This window comes from Brachyistius frenatus, unplaced genomic scaffold (assembly GCF_029030835.1).
Source record: "Brachyistius frenatus isolate BFR_SWC_R1_liver_20210118 unplaced genomic scaffold, ASM2903083v1 Contig_61, whole genome shotgun sequence".
NCBI classification, from domain to species: domain Eukaryota; kingdom Metazoa; phylum Chordata; class Actinopteri; family Embiotocidae; genus Brachyistius; species Brachyistius frenatus.
In genome coordinates this window covers 1,185,001-1,196,153 of record NW_027210660.1, presented here as the reverse complement: position 1 = coordinate 1,196,153, position 11,153 = coordinate 1,185,001, and the positions used below count along the sequence as shown (strand labels likewise).

The window sequence follows — 11,153 nt, the reverse complement described above, 5'->3', positions numbered from 1 at the left end:
AAGAAAAAAAAAATACAATCCTCCACTTCTATGTAATTTTCTGAATCTCTATACATGCCATATCATTTAAATTGTTTCAACTAAAAAATACAGGGTTGTAATTATATGTACAGACACACTAGGGGACAAATTACTTAACATTTATTTGAAGAAGCAAACGAAGAGCATCCATACACATACAATATACAAGATTACATTTAGTATAGAGGTATAGAGGTAATCCATACATCCTAAAGTTAATCCAGGATAATCCCATTTTTAGCCTATTCTTAGTGTCACAGTTACAAAAACAAGAAATTGCATAAGACACAAAGGCGTTAATGAAGACACATGCAAAGAAGGTACATTTCTTTTACACAGAAAATTCCATTAAGATTGTGCATAAGGAAATAAAGCTTTGAGGCTGTTAATACTTCATTCATCGATATTGCAAAAGTAAGACAGGATTTAGTGTTTGGTAATGTCAGATGCACCGTTCAGACAACTATTTCAGCTGTGACAGCAGCAGCCCACAAACATTGATCTTGGCCCTTTGTTAAGCATTATTAATCATCAATATTATACAAGCTGCATAATAGCTCAACCTGAGCCCGTGACCCCCCTTCTCTCTCAAACGGAGGACTTTTGATTTAGTGTAATGAGGCATGTAAACACACACCTGAATCCCAGCTATTACTCAGCACAGCCAAACCCAAACATACCACAAATAACAGGAGACATGCATATAACATTAAGAGGCACATACTATGAATGCAACGAGGATATTATTCCAAGTATGGCTCAGGAGCCTGGCCTCCAGAGGCACCATGGGATTGGGATGGGGCAGATAATGAGAAAGGGGGTAGGGGTAGAGGGGCAGGTGGTGAATAAAGACTAGTGGGGGAGGGCATAAATCCACTGCTGTGTGCCCTTCCCTGCTGAAAAGACCTGTCTGTTCCGCTCCCAGTTTAAATAGAGATGGGAGAGATGAGTGGAGTGGGGGGCGGTCAAACAAGGGGATCATGACAAGAGGAGAAAGTTGGCATTTTAGTGAACAGCACAAACCCTGACAGCTCATAGTTTGCTTGTAATGGGCTTAATTGGAACTGAAACCAGCCATTGTGTACAGACTTTCCTTATTATTTGTAAATTCAGTACACAATCACTAGGAGCGAGCATTTTCTATCAGGACTGGTGCAGTTTCAGCCTGAAAACTGAGGCAGGTACAAAAAACACCAAACACACATCAGATTAATTTCCATGCTCTGAATTAAAGGTTAGAGTTCTAAAGCCAAGCCTGCCCCAGCACTAAGTGGGCAAAACCAATCACAGACAGATATTCATGAACAAACAGTCCAACAAAACATTGTGAGCGACACTGCCAGCAGTATCAATAGAGCCTGAGAAAATAGAGGAACTAAAGAACATATGGTTTTGGCTTTGGTATGATGCTACACAATATTTGGGGAAGAAGGAGGTCAGCATTGCATATAATCACGTCAATATTTAATTTTGTGCATCGGGCTGTATGAAAAACACTTTCAATTACAAACAGCAGCCTCCTGCAATTTGAGCAACCTTTCTTTGACATTTGCCAAGAAACATGAGGGTGGAGTGCTTAAAAAAACCAATTGTATTCATGGACCCCTCCAGCCCTTAAGAATTTAAAACTTATTGCGAATGCAAAACCATCGAATGTCTGCAAACGTGCACTTACAGAACAGTCGTCAGTCATCATTATCAGATTGGTTCCGGCTATTTAGTCGTTTTATGTAAATATGTTTGACAATATTTTGACACCTATGACATCCCACCCAACAAGGATTAATAGTGATGAGTGACAGAAATCCTGACTGTGCCACTCATATTAACAGCCAAAAATGATTCGTAGTACCAGCAGATGGCAGTGGAGGATAGTCCCAAACATTGACTAAAGTCAGCCAATCCTCCATGTTAACTCTCTCAAGTCCATAACAGTACTGAAGGCTGAAGAGTACAAGGGAAAAAATGAGAGTGTAGAAAACAAAACGCATGCATATATATGCATGTGTGTAGTACCAATATGAATTATACAAAGAACAAGATAGGCCATAATGTGAATATAAAATAGGATAAGAAAAATAAAGTAGGCGCACTTCTTAGTGTTTGTGGATACTGCTGGACATGTCTTTACAGATGCCATTCTCATCTGTCCTGTGATAAGAGGTCTAATGTGCAAAGTGCATAGGTGCATAGAGAATGATTATAAAGACTCAGGATATGATAAATGCACCCAAACATTATGCCAACATTTTTCTAACTGAACAACCAACAATCCTTAATATTTTAACAAATCCATTAAATCTTAACAGAAGTGTTCTCTTTACTCAAATAACCCTTTGATATAAAAAAACATTGGTTGCCGTCTTGAGATCTTCACCCTTTAATTACAATAAAGAAAATATCTTTTGGTTATTGAGAGATGATAATTGTCTATCATCTCCTTTTCATTCCCTCCATGCTGCTTTTCAGTGTGGCAGAGACACCATCACTTCGACATAGTTGTTGGGGAAGTATCCTGATTTTCCGCGAAGGCTGCCTTCAAACCAATTCTCATCAATTCGATTGACCAAGGTGATGATGTCGCCCTCGTGGAAGCCCAGCTCTCCTTCGTTCTCTGGCTCAAAGTCATACAGGGCTTTACAGCACGGCTCAGCTGCAGAGAGACGCACAGAGGTAGAGACATGCAAGGAGGGAGAGAGGAAAAACAGTCACTCCATGAAAACAATTTGTGACAATTTCCCTTCAACTAGTTTAGTATATTCTCCTGTGGAAGCTTTTTGTTAGAGGCAGGGTGTCATCAGTATGGTTTCAGTAGAACTCTGGAATAGACCATAAAATGTAAGTCATGAAACAGGAAGTGTTAAATGTTTTGACTCATAAATTAGTCATCAGCGTGCTAATCAAGAATCCTTCTGAAGCTCAAGATCAAATCAATGTACTGATGTTACACAGCAGAATCATTTCATTTCATGTCCATGTTATAGGTTTAAGACTTTTAAAAAGGACTTCCTCTAGAATAGATACACCACCTAAATACATCTGTAAAATAAACCTTGTGGCATGTCATGATTTCTCTTGAGGCTCAGAAGTTTCAGGCGTCAGATGCATACAAGTCAGCCAAACCACAACACTGCAAAATACAAACCAATTTTAGATTAGACAACTTTGATTAAAATACCACAATCAACTGATCAGTTAAACTATATGCTGTGGTTTGCTGATGATGCTATATATCTGCAACCTAGGAAGTAAGAGTCATATTTACACACTGACAACTGACAGCGGACCCAACAAACCCCATTCAACAATGTTAATAAAACCCTTTACAACCACAGAGACATGCATACACCGCTCTGCCACACAGATGTGCAACAGACTGAATAAAAGTAGAGAAATTTCAAGTTCTCCGTGAGTGATACACTATCTTCATCTGTCCACTCACACGGTCGTCTCTTGACGGAGGTTCTTTGGAAGGATGGACTTGGAAATTGTGCTGCCGCTAGTTAATGTTGCAGAAGGAAAGACACATCAGTCATAAGAAGAACACGGACTCACATAGCTTCTGCAAAATATAGAGAAGATGGTTTACCAGGAGAGTAAGCCGGAGGGCTTGATGAAGCTGGTGGGTATCCTCCGTTGGCTTGTTCCACCTCTCCAAAATCAAAGACTGGTCTGGGTTTGGGAGTATATTCACGCCTTGGTCGAGATTGAGCGTCATTTACCCTGCACATAATCAGAATCAACAACATTACTTCTCCGAGCCCACAAGTAAAGGAAGCACGACTATAAATACAAGACTTCATTTGTTTGTGGGCATTCATCCAGTGACTAAAACTAAAAGTAGATTGTCAGAAGCAAAACAAGTCTACTTCAATTTGTTTATTCCAAAATAAAATTGATATTTCATTTCTGTAATGAAGTATAAACCTAAATAAGTCAAAATTATTTAGACCTACAGAACCAGAAATGTAGTGTTTAAAAAAAAACGTGATTTGTGCTCAGCATCAGCTGCTGCTTGACGTTCATTACTTGAAATCAGATGGAGAAAAGAAAAGAGGGATCGGCTGACTCGTCATGAAGCAGAGGACCCAGCCTCAACATGCAAAAGGAAAGTCATCTTCCCAAAATAGTCATGGCGCTGACCTTTCTCGCAGTTTGTCAGACAGCTCCTCCAGGATCTGTGAGGCCTGTTTGTGGTACTGCAGCAGAGACTCCACAAAAGAAGACATCTGACTCACTTGCTCCACCTACATGTGCACGAACACAACAACTATTTTAGAACGAGACCAAACACACACAGCTCTGGACCTTCAGTGAATTCTTTACTTGTTAGCTGTTTGCGTTCGCCTTTCTTATCAGTCTTATTTGTTTATCACTGAGTCAGAAAACAGGACGGCTTCAATTGAAAAGCTTTAAAAGAAGCACAGTATGACATGAAAGCAGAAAATATCAATCCAAACAGGTTTGACGAGTTCTGTATACTGCAAGTCACTGTGGAACAAAACAAGGCATGTCAGCTGACACATTCTGTCCTTAAACACGGTTGTCTTTCTGACTGGGAGGCTGTGAGCAGCAGCAGCATGCATTTCTAAAGCATGTAGTCAGAGACACTAACTAGGACACACATGGTCAAATAATCTAATTATATCATTCACATATTTTTGACTGAGTTTAGCAACCACGTTTCAGTCCTCGTTTTGTTTACCTCGTGTTTCTTAATTTGCCCCCCTATTCTGAGTTCATACAATACATTAACTGCATTAATGTGCCATTATGGAGTATGGCAGTTTGTCCATATGTTGCAGCCATAAATGGTTTAATTACATCACAACAACAGCACAGATTGCATTGAATGCATTTCTTCTGTTACCATACTGAAAACTAATGTTACAGGACTTGTATGTATTTGCACACAGATGCCTTGCCAACCATAACTTTTTCAAAGCATCCCCAAAATCTTAAATCCTATTAAAAGTGAAGTAGTATTTTCATTGGCACTGACTGAATCAGACGACACACATATTTTTAAACCTATTATAAATGGCAATATTGTTGACACGGAACCTGCTGACATCACTGAGCTGCTATATTATCCAGTGGGTAAAATGTCAAGTTATTTATGCACTAAAAACTCAGAACATATCTCGGGTAACAATATATTTGGTCTCTTTTAAATATTGCTCATTATGTATACTGCTGATTGTATATTTTCACCTGGTGGAATAATACGTACTGTCTCACACTAGCACTAAAGCAGATGAACAGTTTACGCATATCATTTTTAAATTAGCTACTCAATCAAACTATGGAAAAATGCCCCTCCTCCTGGTCCTACACAGGGCCACAAAGGTTACATTAGTCCGCTGAATACTTCACTTACATCAGTCTCATTAACAACAGTCACAGGTTTACCAACAGTTGTTAATCTGAGGAAGGTTAATTTATTTTATTAATTTATCAAATTACAACAAAAAAAAAAACACCCAGCAGGTTTATATGTGGTATCTGCTATTCAAAGTCAATCAAGTTGAGACTGGTGGCAACTCACATCTGTTTCCAGCAGGTTGTGCATGGAGCTCTCAGCCAGCTCTTTGGACTCATGGAACTTCTCCAGGGACTGCCTGATCTCTTCATCTTGGATTTTACCCTGACGTTTCTTTTTGTAATCATAGTCCAGACGACGGCCCTCCATCTTCTTCAGATGATGCTGCGGGGGTAAAGGAGTTATGATTTGTAGTACGAGGTTTCACAGAATATACATTTTTACATTAATATCAAAGTATTTTCACTTGTTCATGACAGTTTTCAGAAATCTTCGTTGCCATTACTGTGACTCAAACATGTGCATGTAATTCCACTGTAAGGTATCGGGACTGTTTTCCCTTCTAGTAATATGTAACACAGGCACTGCAGAGCTCATGAGTCGATGCCTAGCCTGCATATGCAGAGCTATTCTACCTGAATGTCTTTGATATCCTTCTCAGCGACTGCCTGCAGTGGGTCGATAAAGTTCTGCTTCACATCAATATCCAGGGAGTCCTTGACCTCGGCCATCCTCTTCATTGTCTCTCCTATGTCTATTAGAGCCCCACCTGCAGAACACACAAAACCAGCATGAGGGCGTGTGTGTCATTGTAAGTTATGGCTATAACAATCAGCTGGTCTTTATTGAGGAAAGTTAAAACACAAATAAATATGTGTAGATTCATGGCCACCCTCTGAACAAACACACACATTCCCCCTACCCTACTCCAAATGGTCTCTTTTCATAGTTTTAAATCTCTTACACCCTGTATCTCATCCTCCAGCTGACTCTGCTGTTCTTACCAAAGTTGGTGTCCTCGCCCATGTCCCGTCCATATTTAGTCATACACTCCCCCAGCAGGCCCTCCGGCTGGGGGTAGCCTGGACTCTTCACCTGCCCACGGATTTTGGACACAGTGTTGAGCATGGAAAGCTTGGCTCTTGTTGCTGGGTTGGGCTGCAGGTACTCTGATGTTTTATTGATGACTTCCACAACTGCTTTGCTGTTAATATCGGCTCTCTGGTGGGACACGTCAGAGATGAGAATGAATAAACTGTGTGCATGAGCAGTGATGTCCGTCTTTAAGACTGTTTGTGAATCAAAGAAACTTGAGGAACATAATTTCACTGCACACTAAGAAAATATCTTGCACTCAAAACATGAACCGCAAGTATTACGTTAAAATACATTAAGTACCCTTTCGAGCTCCTTGAAGTCTTCATCCAGCTTTGTTCCTTCTGCACCTCCAACCTTCTCACTCACCAGCTGCAAACATGAAGCAAACAGAGCAATGAAGCAGTCTGAATTCAGCATGTTTACTGGTCCTCATGGGGGATTACTTATAAAATATTTCATGTATATATAAAAAAAAAAAAAAGGTTAAAAAAACATTGGATTCTTTTGACTTTCTAATATTATTCTGATTTATTCTACAAACTGCCTCCTCTTTTCCACTTACAGCTGCATACAAACCACTGGATAAATACATTCTCAGACTCTGCACAACTTTGTGGTAACAGTAAACAAACATTGAGTCCTCTAAGAAACTGACTGCACATCTGAAAATGAATCATTTGTGCTAAGGGAAGATATCAAAGAACTTCTCACCGTCTGAAATGTAATTTAGAAATGACAATGGAAACTGTGACAACACCAAAATGAAGAACAGCCCTATCTTCGGGGTGCTTTGAATTACACTATTTCCACAATGATATAAGTAATAACATGTGTTGGCTACAAAAAACATTTGCAAGCTGCGATATCTGTCAAAGTTGAGTTACTAAGCATTGAAATAGTGATCCTACTTCTGCACATGCCACAATTACTGTTCAAGTTTCCCCTATTTTTTAAGTTCATGAAATAAAAAGGAAACAGTGTGTGAATATTTAAAGAAAGGCTTGTTGATGTCTGCTCTCTGCAGGGGTTGTGTGAACTTCTTCTCATTTAAAAAAAAAAAAAAAAATCAGCCTGGGGAGCCCAAACTTTTGAGCAAAACAGAATTCTTGGAGCTGACGGGAGAATCCGTTTGCTGAAGAGGACTTCTGAAGGGCAGAAACCTGTTGTCAAAGAGAACTGAACCAGACCTTTAAAAGTCTTCCACCATTTTGTTTTTGCGAACACAATTCTCACAAATTCCAAGTCATGTCCATGTTTTCCGTCAGGGGAGCAACCTCCTCTACTTTGCGAGAGGGAATGAGTTCTGCAAACTAGATTTTCCTCTGTACCGAGGACCGTCATTCCATAAGAATCATGAAAAAAAGATTTTCCTTTTTCCACCATGTCAGCACACACACTGCAGTTTTTCTACACTACAGCCACATCCATGGATAATTTTACTAAACAGATGCTAGCTTCATCTTTCTCTCACTCATTTGACTGGAAGGCCAAACAGAGACTCATTGTGTGTGCACGCTCTCATTTGGTTCAACTCAGTCCAGCTGTCAGCACCACGCTGTACATAAAACTGTATGACTAGATGGATCAATGCATCGCTCTTGTTTATGTAATGCTTCTGTATGGAGCACTGAGTCGCTCTGAAAGAGCCCGAAGTATCCACTGCTAACTGGTCCATGGGACATAATTCAGCCCTGCATGTTCCCCGATTAAGAAGTTGCAATCTTTAGGTACGAGATGTGAATGTGTGGCTTGTAAAGTGGCAAGAAAAAGCACATGAACTGTTGGGGATTACCTGGGGTTTTCCATTCATTTGTAATAAAATGTGATCTGATCCTCGAGGTCACAAAGTATGGGCAAACACAGCGTGATCAAAGTGGAAAATACATAATTACCGACTGTGTCTTCATTGAACACACACAATCATTTACTTCAAGTGCTGGTGGAAAAAGTAGATGAACCCTTTGATTAAATAACTAGTCAACCCTTCTTTGGAAGCAATAAACAAAAAAAGCAAAAAAGTGTTTCAGTAAAGTGTGGATTAGACCTTCCTTACCTAGTCAGGTCTGCCATATCTAAGAACATCTGGCAGGAACAGCCTTGCAGTGTCTCCATCATCTGAAGGTCCAGGCCCTGACTAAGCCACTCAAAAAGGCAAATTTACTGTTTGAATCCATCATGATGCCTCACCCAACATCTACTGAGCAGAAAGCCACTCTGACATTATCCTGTAACGTACCTTGATCAACTTGGGAAATCAATTTCCCCCCAGATGATGGCAAACAAAGGCAGCAAAACAACCCAAACCATGATGCTTCCCCCACAAGTCTCCCACTACTGGACAATGTTTTCATGTTTGTAAGCAGTGCTCTTTATACACTATACGTAGCTCAGCACGTTCTTCCCAAACGATTCAACCTCAGTTACATTAGCCCCTAAAGCATTTTCCCAGGAGCACTGCGGAGTGTCAAGGCGCTCTGTGACACATCAGGCATAAAGTGATCTCTCTTTTGGAGAACCCCGCCTTCCTCCATGCAACCATTTACTACGGTTTGTGTGTACGGTAGATTCATGAACACTGATGTTTACCAGCGGTACTCAATGATGTCCATTCCTGGAGAATTTGACTAACTGTGAAGTGATACATATCTGGACTCTTTGTTATTACCATGTGACCTTTTCCAGCTTCATCAAAACCTACAATTGTGATCGTAAAGCTTCTGAAATTTTCTCCGATCCACACTGGGATTCATATTGACAAGAACAATACAATGATCTGTGTGTTATTAGTCATAATAGATCGTGTTTGTTCATGACTGTAAAATAGATGAAGGTTTGAACACATTTTGAGACTAATATAAATATAAATGCAGTTAAGTCCAAAGTGTTTGGGTCACTTATGTCTTGTCATTGTAGGTGTGAAATCTAACCATGCTCTCAGTACTTCATCTGGCTTTGTAATTACCAAACACGTTTTTTGTCCACCATGACTAATAAACCTGTCAATCCCATTGTAGCCAAGGAATGTAATCTATGTGGAAGAGCTTGAATTTTAGTTACAGACCTTTTAGAGACAAGTTGTTTTTTTTTAAAATTTTTATTAAATGCTGAAAGCCAAATTGAAATAAGTAAAATAACTGGCTCAAAGAGTTTACAGCTTCACAATATTAAACACAACATGCAAACTTGCTATGCAAACTTCGTATGTATAATGAGCAAATTACTGACTACAGTTATTCCATTTAAACATTATTTCTATCGCGTATATTTTTATGGTATTCTGACATGGATCCTGTTTGGCAACTAGTTTACACAACTAATAATCCTCCTCCCCCTGAGTTTCTTTCTTTTCGACACCTGAATGACAAGATGCCACAATTGTTGGCCAGACATGTGCTAATAGAGAGCAAGATGTTCAGTATAGGTCCCATATGTTTACAGCTATACTGTATGTCCCAATAGTTTAGAGTTGGTTATTGGTAATCTACCTGCACTGCTCAGGTTTTACAAGAGCTTATATGGAATATATGATTTCTGTGCACTCATTACTAATAATTAATAGGTGGAGGCTGGTTTCAGTAGAATATCCACTTAACTAGGATTCCATAACTCAAAATGAGACACACACACACCCACTGAGCAAGAAGCCATCACTTGCGCATAACACAAAATGCAAAGCCAAAGCAAAGACTGGATGCAGGGATGGTGGCGTCAAAACAAAGGCCACCAGTTTTCAGGCCTTGACTTGTTGAGTTTCATGTTTGTGGTGGTGGGTTCAACTTTTGACTGCCTCAAGAATCCAATGTTTCCTTTCTGTCCTATTCGAGATGGATACTCCTTGAGATTGAGAACCTGGCTCAATAAAATAATGCAGCGTTGTGACACCGAGGCGTAGACTACTGTGAAAGTCTGCACACAATCTGGTAATCAGACATTTGACACAGAATTTGCAAAGCGTCCCTTCTATTTGTACAAATACTTCTCTTCTAACTTCCAGAGCCGCCTGGTGTCTGTGTCAATTTGTGCTTCAGGTTTTACATGCACGCTATGCCAGCCACTCTGTAAAAAGGAAAGCTGTTTATACTACAAAATAAAGGCTTCAGCAGTGTTAGCAGTATCGCCAAATAAAAACAAGACAGTGAAATTTATATTGTATGGAATAATAAATCATCCAAGTGCCCGTTTGTTATCGCAGGTAGTTATCATATTATAGATTCCTGTTAGAAAGTAAATAGTTAACATTAGATCATGACTTTTCTTTTATAAATTAGAATACAGGGGTGTGGAAATAGGCTGAGTGATTTACAAAAATAACTTGTATACATATATATGTCATGATATTATCCAGCAAGATGTTCACAGTTGAACTAAACTATAACGTTTAGTCTGTAAATCAATTAGTTGATTGAGAGAAAAAGAAACACCAACTATTTAGACAACTGATTCATAATTTTGAGTCACATTGTTGTGGAATTTTTTTTTTTAATTCTCTGATTTTCAGCTTCATAGATATGAATGTGTTTTGGTTCCTTTAGTCCTTTTTAAAAAAATATATATATATATTTCCTGACATTTTAAAAATAAAAAGAAGGATCAATAATCGAGAAAATAATCAACATATTAATCAGGTTAGTTCATTTCTATAATTGGAAACAAAGAAGACACCTCACAGCAGATTGTACTGTGGTGTCACCAAAACATATTGGTCAATGAG

General features: G+C 39.2%; 1 protein-coding gene across 2 annotated transcripts in view; it reads right to left on the bottom strand.

The window, feature by feature from the left end:
• Window positions 1-124: 124 nt before the first annotated feature.
• The window catches only part of LOC138625280 (endophilin-A2-like), a 12,202-nt gene continuing 1,173 nt past the window's right edge, over window positions 125-11,153 (bottom strand). The window contains exons 2-9 of one of the 2 annotated variants that reach the window (XM_069706097.1): window positions 6,743-6,811; window positions 6,349-6,565; window positions 5,980-6,113; window positions 5,570-5,728; window positions 4,165-4,268; window positions 3,611-3,744; window positions 3,464-3,520; window positions 125-2,674 (exon numbers count right to left, since the gene is read on the bottom strand). In XM_069706097.1, the coding sequence (XP_069562198.1) occupies window positions 2,487-2,674; window positions 3,464-3,520; window positions 3,611-3,744; window positions 4,165-4,268; window positions 5,570-5,728; window positions 5,980-6,113; window positions 6,349-6,565; window positions 6,743-6,811 (1,062 nt within the window). In that variant the 3' untranslated portion in view covers window positions 125-2,486. The remainder of the gene's footprint in view (window positions 2,675-3,463; window positions 3,521-3,610; window positions 3,745-4,164; window positions 4,269-5,569; window positions 5,729-5,979; window positions 6,114-6,348; window positions 6,566-6,742; window positions 6,812-11,153) is intronic. The other variant, XM_069706099.1, reaches the window with a different exon arrangement.